Source organism: Mobula hypostoma, chromosome 15 (assembly GCF_963921235.1).
Source record: "Mobula hypostoma chromosome 15, sMobHyp1.1, whole genome shotgun sequence".
Lineage (NCBI taxonomy): Eukaryota > Metazoa > Chordata > Chondrichthyes > Myliobatiformes > Myliobatidae > Mobula > Mobula hypostoma.
The window spans coordinates 8,025,159-8,039,064 of record NC_086111.1 but is presented as its reverse complement, the minus strand read 5'-3'; the positions used below and the strand labels follow the sequence as shown (position 1 = coordinate 8,039,064).

General features: G+C 41.7%; 1 protein-coding gene across 1 annotated transcript in view; it reads right to left on the bottom strand.

Annotated features, from left to right (window-relative positions):
• The window catches only part of mst1rb (macrophage stimulating 1 receptor b), a 289,557-nt gene that overhangs the window by 112,597 nt on the left and 163,054 nt on the right, over window positions 1-13,906 (bottom strand). Inside the window, exon 5 of the mRNA XM_063067700.1 lies at window positions 3,665-3,835. Within this exon, the coding sequence (XP_062923770.1) occupies window positions 3,665-3,835 (171 nt within the window). The remainder of the gene's footprint in view (window positions 1-3,664; window positions 3,836-13,906) is intronic.

Sequence of the window (13,906 nt, the reverse complement as noted above, 5' to 3'; positions counted from 1 at the left end):
ACCATTGGCAGCCTTCTGCAAAGGCCTGTCACTCCCTACCTTATTATCAATGGGTGATGCTGGCAGCACACTGATTTAAGCACCCGTGTCACACAGAAAGTGATGCTCCGAATGTATAGACTAGGTGGCCTGAATGACCTGTTACTGTGCTGTAATTTTCTATGACTCTGTGACTCTAATGAACAATAGATGACCTTGGCAGCTGGAACCCATGGTGTTTATAGACCTCCAATGTTCCAATGCACTGGCACTGTCGAAGCTGCTTGGCAATCGGCATTTCTTGGTGTTCCTGCCAAAGCGTACGTGGTAAAAACAAATAGCATAGGTTTCCTCTATGTGCTCCAGTTTCTTCCCACATTCCAAAGATGAACATATATGGTTGGGGTTTATCAGTTGTGAGCATGCTATATTGGTGCTGGAAGCACGGCGATACTTGTGGGCTGACACCAGCGCATCCTCACTGATTTGATTTGACACAAGTGATGCAGTTTGATGTACATGTTGCAATTAAAGCTAATTTTTATCTTTATCTTTTTATCTCTAAAAATGGCGGAACAGGCTCAAAGGGCACCTCCTTTTCCGCTCCTCATTTATCTACATCACTTCCTCATCTTACTGCAATTGAAGATGAGAACGGTGGTGAAATTGCACCTGGAATATTGTGTGCATTTCTGTTGCCTCGTGTTCGGAAGGATGTCATTAAGCTGGAATGGGTCCAGGACAGATTCATGAGAATGTTAGCAGGACTGGAAAGCTTAAGTTAAAAAGCAGAGACTGGATAAGATAGGTTCTTTTTCCCCAGGAGTGAAGGACACCAAGGAGTGATCGTATAGATTAGATGAATGGTAACAATCTTTCCCTCATGATAACGGAGTCTGAAAACAGAGGGCACAGTTTTAAGGTGTATGGGAAAGATTTAAAGGGGACTATTTAGAGGGGCAACTTTTTCCTCACAGCTTGTGGAGGGTATATGGAGTAAGTTACCAGAAGAATTAGCAAAGGGGAGTATAACTACATCATTTAAGACACTTAGACACGTAAGAGGATAGGAAAGGTGACGTGTGGTATGGTGCATCTGCAGGTAAATGGGTCTAGTTCAAGCAGGCAAGTGTGCTGGTATGGATGATTTGGGGTGAAGCACTTGTTCCTGCACTGTAAAACTCAATAACTCAATTAGCAGAAACCAGTTATGAAATAAAAAGTACAACAGAGAGAGAAGTTTGATGTGATAAATTTCATATCTGTCTTAAAGTGTCTTGAAACCATTAAAGTACTTGCACAGTGACTGTATAACATCAGCTGCAGTCAGTCTCACAAAGAGCAGTGGAATAAAAAATGACTTGGCTGACAACTAAATATCACTATTCCCCAAGACAATGGGGCAACCATCTTGCTAAACTTTGAATCTTTTCAACAACTGGATGTTTTATATCCACCCAAAATGGGCACAGATGTTCATGACAATGATCCAAGGAATGTAAGGGTTAATGTATGAGGAACTGCTTGAAGAACACAATGGGTCAAGCAGCATTTGTGGAGGGAAAAGGCAGGCCAATATTTTGGACCAAGACCTTACATCAGTTTATATTTTGCTCTACAGCTCAGATGCTTCAGTCAGAACCAGATGTTATGTCTGGTCTGTAGAAAGGGACCTCAGGCATTCCAGCATGAACTCTGACTAAGTGTTCAGCTCTCTCCTATGGAGTGCCAATGTAGATCTTGAGTTTGCAGATGTAGTGTGACAGTATCTTAAATATTGATGCATTAAGAGTATAGCAAGGAAATAGGGACCTTAGTGACATGCTACCATGACAACAAACTTTCCGTCAATGTCAACAAAATAAAAGCGCTGGTCATTGACTTCAGGGAGTTGGGATGGGGAGCAGTGCACATGCTCCTGTTAATGTCAATAGTGCTGAGGCCCAGAGGATTGAGCACTTCAGGTTCATAGGAATGGGACATGACCAACAACCTGTCTTGGTCCAACCACATAGGACCCACAGCCAAGAAAACTCCTCTATTTCCTCATGAGCGCAAAGAAGTTTGACATGTGCCAATCAACACAATTATTCTTATCAATGCACCATAAAAAGCATTCTGGCTGGATGCATAAGGGCTTGGTATCACAAATGTTCTGCATGTGACCATAAGAAACTACAGACTTGTGGAAACAGCTCAGCACATCACAGAAACAAGTCTCCCCTCTATAGACTCCACCTATCCTTCTCACTGCTTCAGTAAAGCAGACAGCATAATTAGAGACCCTAACCACTTTCTCTCCCTTCAGGCAGAAGATAGAGCACATACCTCCAGGCTCAAGGATGGCTTCTATCCCACTGTTATCAGACCCTTGAACAGAATGTTTGTACAATAAGATGGACTCGTGCCCTTATGATCTTGCACCATATTGTTTACCTGCACTGCACTTTCTTTGTAACTGTAACACTTTATTCTGCATTGCTATTGTTTTATCTTGTTCTACCTCAATGCATTGTGTAATGTTCTGATCAGTATGAACAGTATGCATGACAAACTTTTCACTGCATCTTGGTACAAGTAACGTTTATAAACCAAAACCAATGGAACTTGAACTCATGATGACTCAGAGGAGTGAACACCATTAATACTGACAGGTTCAACCATCATCTTCAGAGATCGAGTATAGCAGTTAGTGCAACGTTATTACAGCTCGGGGGATTGGAGTTCGGAGTTCAATGACACTCAAAGCTGCTACGCAGGTTGACTCTGGGGTTAAGAAAGCATACGGTGCATTGGCCTTCATCAATTGTGGGATTGAGTTTCGGAGCTGAGAGGTAATGTTGCAGCTATATGAGACGCTGGTCAGACCCCACTTGGAGTACTGTGCTCAGTTCTGGTCGTCTCATCACAGGAAGGATGTGGAAACCATAGAGAGGGTGCAGAGGAGATTTACAAGGATTTTGCCTGGATTGGGGAGCATGCCTTATGAGAATAGGTTGAGTGAACTTGGCCTTTTATCCTTGGAGCGACGAAGGATGAGAGGTGACCTGATAAAGGTGTATAAGATGATGAGAAGCATTAATCGTCAAAGGCTTTTTCCCAGGGCTGAAATTGCCAGTACGGGAGGGCACGGTTTTAAGGTGCTTGGAAGCAGGTACAGGGGAGATGTCAGGGATAAGTTTTTTTTACGCACAGAGTGGTGATTTCATGGATTAGGCTGCCAGCGACGGTGGTGGAGGCGGATACAATAGGGTCTTTTAAGAGTCTCCTGGATAGGTACATGGAGCTTGGAAAAATAGAGGGCTATGGGTAACCCTAGTTAACTTCTAAGGTAAGGGCAAGTTTGGCAGAACTTTGTGGGCCGAAGGGCCTGTATTGTGCTGTAGGTTTTCTATGTTTCTATGTCATCTGTGGAGACTGTACATCCTACCCATTGAATGTGTGGGTTTTCTCCAGGTGCTCTTGTTTCCTCCCACAGTCCAAAGACATACCTGTTAGTAGGTTAATTGGTCATTGTAAGTTGTCCTGCAATTAGGTTAGGGTTAGGTTGGGGATTGCTGGACGGCACAGCTTGAAAGACCAGAAGAGCCTTGTGCTGTACCTCAATAAGTGAATAAACATCATTAGGTAAATGTCCACATTAATGGACAGAAGGTAAAAAAGTTTTAGACATCCAGAAACCTACCTCAACAACTGCAGGTGAACAAGTATCTGGCATCCATGTTTTCAGGCATTCCTCCCGCCAGGTACATTGTCCATCACACCAGCCACACTTCATAAAGGAAGGTGCCATCTGGCATTTGTAGCAGGTGAGAAAGTGATGGCAGCCTGGTCCAGTGATTGGTACTTGGGTCACCTGCAATTAAAAAGGAAAAGGTTTATATTAGTAAGAGAAGGGAAATCCTCAGGTGAGTTGCTATGCCATTCTACATATAATAAGGCTAATCTGACTGAGTAGAGCTGGATTCCAATCAGCTGCTTAAATCTTAGTAAACATGGACCCTGCTGCTCTCGTCATGCTTAGAAGCCCCTCCCTCCAGCTCATCCTCCTGCTCCACCCCCAGAAGGGAAGTGCCACACAACACGTCAGTATAATTTTTTATTTAGAGATACAACACGGAACAGGCCCTACCAGCCCCCCAAGTCGATCACCCATCAACCCTGATTTAACCCTAACCTAATCACAGGACAACTTACAATGACCAATTAACCTTCTAACCAGTACGTCTTTGGACTGTGGGAGGAAACCGGCGCATCCGAGGAAAACCCATGCATTCCACATGACGAATGTACAGACACCTTTTAGAGGATACCAGGATTGAACTCTGAAACTCCAGGGTTTTTAAAGCAGCTGAATTGGTTAATAGCTGTTTAATGGAAGTCATTAATCATTTAGAGTTCCTTGTGTTTTTCTTGAGTGACTCAATCTCTGTAATGCGGTCTCCTGGTGCTTTCTGTTTAAGCTTGTTAAATTTATTTTGATAGTCTTGGGGATGCCGTGTTACTTGAATTATTTTTTAAAAATTTTTAATTAATTTTTTTATAAGTTTCTACAATGCAACAACAAAAACACCAGTTAAAAAAAAGGTTTATACAATGCAAAACAGAATATCAAATGTACAGTTCATAACAGTTAAGGAAAAACATCCATAAAGTTAGTTACAACCCCACCCTCCCACTACCCAACTCCAAGCCAACCTTATGATATATAGAAAAGTTGATCAGAACTTTTATCACCACAGAGCTGTATTTATTAAAAAAAAGGTATATTGCCTCCTACCTGAGCTATAATATGTTTACACATCAAAAAAAAAATGCAAGTCTTAATGCAAAAGAAGCTGGAATTAAGGGATTTAAATGTAAAAGAAAAAAAAGGAGGAATAAACCCTTAATCTAAACAGGAATTATGAAAATATTCAAGAAAAGGTCCCCACACCTTTTGCAACTTTATGTCCGAATTAAGAAGTAAATAATGAATCTTTTCAAGGTCTAAGCAGGACATAATGTCTCTGAGCCATTGAGCATGAGTGGGTGGGCAACACCTCTCCACCTAAGAAGGACTGCACGTCTGGCCAAAACATAGAAACATAGAAAATAGGTGCAGGAGTAGGCCATTCGGCCCTTCGAGCCTGCACCGCCATTCAGTATGATCATGGCTGATCATCCAACTCAGAACCCTGTACCAGCCTTCTCTCCATACCCCCTGATCCCTTTAGCCACAAGGGCCATATCTAACTCACTCTTAAATATAGCCAATGAATTGGCCTCAATTGTTTCCTGTGGCAAAGAATTCCACAGATTCACCACTCTCTGCGTGAAGAAGTTTTTCCTAATCTCGGTCCTAAAAGGCTTCCCCTTTATCCTCAAACTGTGACCCCTCGTTCTGGACTTCCCCAACATCAGGAACAATCTTCCTGCATCTAGCCTGTCCAATCCCTTTAGGATTTTATACGTTTCAATAAAATCCCCCCTCAATCTTCTAAATTCCAATGAGTATAAGCCTAGTTCATCCAGTCTTTCATCATATGAAAGTCCTGCCATCCCAGGAATCAATCTGGTGAACCTTCTTTGTACTCCCTCTATGGCAAGGATGTCATTCCTCAGATTAGGGGACCAAAGAGAGGCAAAAGACAATGTACGACGTTTTGTCGGAGTCTGTTGCGTGTCAACTTCTCCCGAGGTGCCGAAAAGAGCAATCAGAGGGTTAGGTTCCAAATAGCAATTAAGTATATGGGATAAAGTTAAAACGACATCTCTCCAGAATTTCTCCAAGCTAGGACAAGCCCAGTACATATGAATAAGGGAAGCCTCGGCCCCTTTACACTTGTCACAACAGGGACTAATATCAGGATAGAACGGCGGTAATTTAGTTTTAGACATGTGACCCCAGTGTACAACCTTGAACTGTAAAAGACAGTGGCGAGCACATAATTAAGTTGAATTAACTGACTTGAGAATTGAATCCCAAACATTGTCGGACAGAGCAAAATTTAAATCACGCTCCTAGGCAGTTTTAATTTTGTCAAAGGGGGCTCACCTCAAAATCACTAACATATCTCAAATAGTGGATATTAAGCATTTACCCAATGTCCACAACAATTTTATCGGGTACCTCAGGAAAGTTTGGTATTAAAGGGTTGATAAAATGTCTAATTTGGAGATATCTGAAGAATTGAGTGTTGGGTAGGTTGAACTTTACAGACATTTGTTCAAAAGTTGCAAAGCGATTGTCTATGAAAAGATTTTCAAAGCACCTAATGCCCTTCCTGTGCCAGTCTTGAAATGTGAAATCCTGCATGGAAGGCTGAAAAAGATGATTATATAGAATAGGACTAGAGAGAGAGAAACCGTGAAGACCATTACATTTTCTGAACTGAGCCCATATTCTCAGAGTGTGTCTGATGACAGGATTAACAATTGATTTAGGCAGATGGCAAGGAAGTGCGGATCCAAGAAGTGCGGGAATGGAGAGATTCTTATAAGAGTTCAACTCCATTGCCACCCATATTGGGCAGTTGACTGATTATAAAAGTAAGACCAAATGATAAGACAACGTATGTTGGCTGCCCAGTAATATAAACGAAAATTGGGCAAAGCCATACCGCTTACCATTTTAGGTTTTTGAGGGTGAGCTTTATTTAGTCTGGGACATTTACCCTTCCATAGATAGGACGAAATAATAGAATCTAACGAGTCAAAAAAAGCTTTAGAAATAAAAATTGGTAAAGATTGAAATAAGCATAAAAATTTAGGAAGGATATACATTTTAACATTAATTTGACCTATCAGAGACATACACAGGGGTGACACTGTAATAGACTCTGTTTTGTATGGTTTAAAAGATTAGTGAAATTTTCTCAAAAAGACGCTTATAATTCCTTGTTACTGTAAAGCCAAGGTAAGTAAATTGATTATTTACTACTTTAAAAGGGAGGTTATGAACTTCTAATATTTGTGCTTCTCTGTTTATTGGAAAGAGTTCGCTCTTATGTAAATTAAGTTTGTATCCGGAAAGCTGGCTAAATTTGTTAAGAAGTGAAAACAATGGGGATAAGGAGGTAGTCGGATTTGATATAAAAAGTAATAGATCATCAGCATAAAGAGAGACTTTATGCTCAACACCCCCCCTCCAAATCCCCGTCAATTCAGCATAGCTACGAAACGCAATCGCCAGTGGCTGTATGGCCAGATCAAAAAGTAAGGGACTTAAAGGGCACCCTTACCGGGTGCCACGTTTAAGGTTGAAAGATTGGGATTGCTGAGAGTTGGTCAAGACAGAAGCAGTGAGGTGTTAATATAACAATTTAATCCACGTAATAAAACTTTGTCCAAAATCAAATTTTTCTAAAACCGCAAAAAGATAATACCACTCCACACAATCAAATGCTTTCTCTGCATCTAAAGAAATGACATATTCAGGAATCCCAGCTGAAGGTGAGTATAAGATATTAAATAGACACCGTACATTAAAAAAAGGGAGACTATTTTTTATAAAACCAGTTTGGGCTTCAGAAGTAATTAAGGGTAGAATGTTCTCCAATCTGCAGGCCAAAACTTTAGCCAAAATTTTAACATCAACATTTAGCAAAGAAATCGGCCTAGACAAAGAACACACTGATGGATCCTTGCCTTTTTTCGCTAAAAGAACGATACATGCTCCATTAAGTGATGCTGGTAACTTACCTTGTTTAAACGAGTTGGATAAAACTAAAATTAGTTGAGGCAAAAGCAGTGAGGAAAATGATTTATAGAATTCTACAGAGAACCCATCAGGTCCAGGAGATTTACCAGACTGCAATACAGAAATAGCTGAGGATATTTCCTCTAATGATAATGGCTCATTCAGTTTTGCTTTGAGATCAGGAGAAAGTGTAGGAGTATTTAAACTATTTTAAAATGCTTGACAGAAATATTATCATTTAAAGATTTAGAAGTATAGAGTCGAGAATAGAAATTCTTGGATGTGTCATTAATTTCAGAATGATTCAAGGTAACATTCCCATTTCCCATTCGAATTTTTGTAATATGTTGTTTAGCTTTAGGGCGTCTTAGTTGGTTAACTAAAAATTTACTGGATTTATCACCATGAATATAAAACCAGCTCTTACTTTCCAAAAGTTGGCGTTCAATTGGGTGAGTGGAAATAAGGTTAAACTTAGTTTGAAGTTCCACGTGTTTCTTATACAACTCCGGATTTTTGGTCTGGGCATATACACTGTAGTTGATCTGTTGTTTTAATTTGATTGCTCAGATCTGATCGCACTTTATGGGTCTTTCTTTTCAAATTCACAGTATATGAAATTATTTGACCCCTTAGATATGCTTTCATAGCGTCCCAAACAACCTGACTTGAGGTTTCAGATGATGTGTAAGCATTTTTTTTAAAAAGTTATCTGGTCCTCCATAAATTTTACGAGATCATTATCCGACAACAGGGTCAGATTAAAACACCAATGCTTATTCATTTTGGGGAAACCAGGAAGAATTATAGACAGTGGGTGACTGGGGCATGATCTGAAATCAATACTCTGATAGTCACAAGAGCGAACAGATGGAATCAGCTGATTATCAATTAAAAATAATTAATTCTAGTAAAAGTGTGATGGACATGTGAAAAAAAAGAGTAATCTCTCTCATTTGGATGGAGAAAACGCCATACATCAGAGATACCATAATTGCAAAGGAAAGACTGAACTGATAAAGCAGATTTACTTGGTAGTATAGGAATAGAGGAATCGATCCAAAACTGAATTTAACAATTAAAATCATCGCCCAATATGAGAGAATATGAACTCAGCTCAGGCAATAAGGACAAAAAACGATCAAAAAACACCACATCATCCGAATTGGGAGCGTATAAGTTAGCCAAGACTAATATATAATTTTATATAATTTCCCCGAGACAATAATAAAACAACCATTTGTATCAGGTACTTTGTTATGAAGCTCAAAAGGAACATTTTGATTTATAAGAATTGAGACCCCCCCCTGGCTTTAGCCTGAAAAGTAGAATGGAAGTGCTACCCCACCCATCTTAACATGAGATGAGAGTTATCAGAACTGCAAATGTGTGTTTCTTGCAAAAAAGCAATTGCTGCATTAAGCTGTTTAAGATGTGAAAAGACCTTCCTTCTTTTAACAATCCCTTAACATTCCAGCTTACAAAATTCAATGGACTAACCATTGTCCTTTTAAAAAAAAGATAGAGGACAGTAGGCAAAACCATTATCAGAAATTTGAGTAACAGCTCTGGAGAAAAAGTATAAAACAAGAAAAACAGGACAGAAATACGTCCTGAATAATACAAATATCTAAAGGTTCTATGAATAATATTGGCACTAGAGTTTCCTCCTCCCCCCACACCTCATGGCAAGAAAGCTACCAAAAAGCAGCAGCAAGCTCTTCAAAAAAAAAAGCTACCCCATAACCCCAACTTCCTGTCTCTTAACATCGTCATCAGCTCCATCTTTTATCAATTAAAAACCAGAAAACTTTTAGCACTACAAACTAAAGTAATACATAGTGAAAAGAAAAACAATTCCACCATAATTTGTTAAGCTTAACTCAAGGTAATAAACTAAAAAAAAGATATGAACTAGTATTTAAGAAAAAATATAAAAACAAGTAAACAGACTTTACCCAGTGACCTACCCACGAGAAACTATAAAAAAAAATTACTGAATTAAGAAAGAAAGATCAGGGGAAAAAAACAGGGAAAAAAGTACTTCTCCACCAGTATAAGTAATCAAACTGAATCTGAGGGATTCAAAGTAACAGAGAGGCCATCGATAAATTTCTGAGCTTCTGTAGACGAGTTAAACCATTTTTTCCCTCCACTAGTAAGAGAGATTCGGAGTCGAGCTGGAAATTGAAAGGAAGGCCTGAATCCGCGATTATATAGTTCTTTCATGACTTCTTTACACTCAGCTCGCAGACTCAGAACTTGGGGAGCATAGTCCTCGACAACACGAATTGGTTGACCCTTGTATTCCAACTGCCCTCTCCAACAGGCTTCTTTAACCAAGAGATCTTTAATCTGGTAGCGATGAAAATGAATAATTACTGGGCGTGGCCTGTGCCCGGGCTCCGGTTTAGGCGCTAAGGTACGATGATCTCTGTCTATCTCGGGCGGGGTGGAAAGTGGAAAAAAAATTCAGCGGGGACCCACTTTCAATAGACTCTGGCAAGCCGAGAATACGTAGATTTTGATGTCTGCTCCGACTTTCTAGGTTGGTAACTTTGGATACTAGCTTGCTATTATGATCTCTCAAGCTGGAACAAACGATTTCCAACTCTTTAAAACAACGGTCTAAATCATCCGTGGCAGACTCAAGATGTGATAAACGTTGGGCATGATCCTCCACTTTGGATTTAATTTGATGCAATTTCAATTCCAGCGAACTGAAAGAGGACTTAAATTCAGTAATTATCTCCTGTTGATGCTGTTCTAATATCAAGGTAATGCTTTCGCCCAAGAAGGCGGCCACTGGAACTTCTTTTTTCCCCAATTTGGTAGCCTTTGAAGCCATTGTAAAACAGGTGTATTCACAGGCAGGAGGGAGAATAAAAAGTTTAACAGTTTGGAGTAAAAAAAGAGGGAGAGAAGGAGTGCAGGGGTAAGAAATAGAACAGAGCAATAGTGCTTATCGTAGGGGTCCTAGTTTTGAGAATGTTACATTTTGCAGTGCCGCTCAGATGAGCTTCTGATGTTCTTTTGGAATGACTATAAATAAACTCGTCAGCATCTCTATATCAGAACCTGTCTTCTTTCCGCACTTGGATTCTGATATTGACTGCACACATCGTGACAGTCAGTCAGTGGCTGCCGTCCGGAATCCGGGGTTGGCAGCTATGCACCTCCACCTTCTTCGATCTTGCAACAGCACCGAGTACAGCCTCTTCTCCAGTTTGTTCTCACTGGCCACCTTAGCACCGGCCACCGCTGCCCCCGCTGAACTCGAGCCCGAGGACATGCCGACCTCCAGCCGCGGCCGCTTCTTCAATCTCAGCCCTTCCTTAGGCAGAGGCCTTGGGCAGGTCCAGGCACACAGTGCAGTGCCCAAGTTCATCGTGTCTCTTCTGACTATGTGCACAGCATACGATTCGTAGATACGTGGTGAGGCTTTAATCTCTTCCACAGAAGATGGCCGTTGCCTCACAAGGAGCTCATCCGCCCTTTGTCAGGTCTTATTTTTTTTTAGTCCTACTGGGTATCCTCACACCCTCCTCACCAGACTAAGTCCGATGGGGGAGCTGGCCCAAGTCGCCAACCACTTGACCACAGCCCCTGGCCGAGCGCCAAGACCCCGCCCACCCCGCCGAATCTCTCCGAGTGTCCGGCGCCCGACCAAAAACCATGGTCAAGTGGCCAGCAACCAAACCAGAAGCATCATGACAACTGTGTCAAACTGTATTAGTCTCTGCCATTCCTTTGGATTCATCAGCTGCGGGGTTGGGGGTGAGGTGGCTGCCACATGGGCAACAACTTGCTCTCCATATCATACTGTCTTGGCTTATGTATCACACTGACAGCTGGAATGCAACATCTATCGTTGACCATGACCAATGGAGGGCCTCAGCAGAAGTAAAGGGAGAAAAAACCTACAGTGGTTGTAAGGAGAGGTTCTGAGAGCTTGAGCCAAGGGAAGGGATTTTACAGAGGGCCTTTAGCAGAGAGATAGAGAGCCTGAGGGGCAGACCTTGGGCCTGGAGGCACTGCCACCATTGAAGCTGCCAGAAGAATGCAAAACAGGCTGGAGTTGTAGAATGCCAAGTTCAGTAGAAGGCAATGCTTTAGTGTGAAGGAAGGTCAACGACACAGTGAAATTCAGAGATGTGAATGGGAATTTCAACCCAATGGCTTTGACAAAGGAAAGAATCAATATCAGTATGGTGGGTGAAAGCAGTAGAATGGTGCTGGGCATCATGGTCTTGGACAAAATCAATTTAACAAAGCTTGCGGGTTTGGAGTCTAGCTGAGAGAGCTTTAAAGAAGAGGGGTCAGGAGATGATAAGGGATTGGGGGGTGGGAATGAGTGTTTGGCACTGGAAAGACATAAGCAAAATGAACTTGAAATCAGGAAGACCAGCCCTTGGGTTGATCAACTGGAAGTTATTGTTTAATATTACATCCCAGGTGGGCTGCTCCACTTAGCCTTATGAAGCTTAGCTGAGACTTTAATAAGCATTGGTGAGACTGCACTTGGAGTATTGTGAATAGTCTTGGACCCCTTTTCTTGGAGAAGATGTTTTGGCATTGGAGAAGGTCCAGAAGAGGTTCATGACAATGAACCCAGGAATGAAAGGGTTAATGTAAGAGGAATACTTGATGGATCTGGGCCTGTATTCACTGGATAGAAGGAAGAAGGGTGGGAGGAGTATCAATGAAACCCAGAAAACTGCCAAATATTGAAAGGCCTAGATGGACTAGATGTGGAAAGTATGTGGAGGAGTCTAGGACCAGAGCACATAGCCCTAAAATAAAAGGATGTCCCTTTAGAAAGAAATTAGGAGGAACTTCTTCAGCTAGAGGGTAATTAATATGTGGAATTCACTGCCACAGACAGCTGAGGAGACCAAGTTATCGGGTATATTTAAAGCAGAGAAACATAGAAACATAGAAAATAGGTGCAGGAGTAGGCCATTCGGCCCCTCGAGCCTGCACCGCCATTTATTATGATCATGGCTGATCATCCAACTCAGAACCCAGCCTTCCCTCCATACCCCCTGACCCCTGTAGCCACAAGGGCCATATCTAACTCCCTCTTAAACATAGCCAATGAACTGGCCTCAACAGTTTGCTGTGGCAGAGAATTCCACAGATTCACCACTCTCTGTGTGAAGAAGTTTTTCCTAATCTCGGTCCTAAAAGGCTTCCCCTCTATCCTCAAACTGTGACCCCTCGTTCTGGACCTCCCCAACATCGGGAACAATCTTCCCGCATCTAGCCTGTCCAATCCCTTTAGGATCTTATACGTTTCAATCAGATCCCCCCTCAATCTTCTAAATTCCAACGAGTACAAGCCCAGTTCATCCAGTCTTTCTTCATATGAAAGACCTGCCATCCCAGAGATTAATAGGTTCTTGATTAGTAGGGGTGTCAAAGGTTACAGAGAGAAGGCAGGAGAATTGGGTTGAGAGGGATAATAAATCAGCCATGATGGAACGGCAGAGCAGACTTAATGGGCTAAATAACCTAATTCTGCTCTATGTCTTACGGTCTCAACATTCTTGCACAATCATGTTCTATGAATTACTCTGTCAACAATACTTTCACAAAACTTTTGCAAATACTGTAGCTCCTGGGAATAGAGAACAGGACAGTTTTGCATTCTGTTCGCTCCCAGGCTCCTGTCTGTCCCTGGAACCTGTCTGCTTAAAGTTACATTTGTCATGTTTGTAACATGATAGTAATAATGTAGGTCGCATCTGAAATTTTTTCAGGTAGCCGACGATTTCCTCCCATGCCATCCTGACGTAGTTGGAATTCACGCACGATGCAAGTAACAGCAGCGGTTTGCCATTGCCTTCTGCCAGCTGAGTTTTTTTTTCCCAAAGAGATCACCATCTCTTAACCCCACACGGATGGAAAGCATGCGGGGAGGAGCCGGCTGGGTTTAAACTTCGGAACCTCCGCCTCGCAGTCCAGCACTGATGCCACTATGCCACCAGCCGGCTGTTTGTAAATGCTAAAAGCTCATTTGTTTGGCATTTTTACCCTGTATCTGTATGCTTATGATGATAAACAAGCGGGAGAACTTACCATCAATTCTACAGTCATGGCACTCAGGGACCTGAGCTGTATTATTTTTTTCTCTTTATGACTGTATGTTTTTCTGAAATTGTTACCATATGGGTTACGTGCAATGTGCTGTGTCCTGTTGGTAATGTGCTTTGCGCCTTGACCCCAGAGGAACTCTGTCTCGTT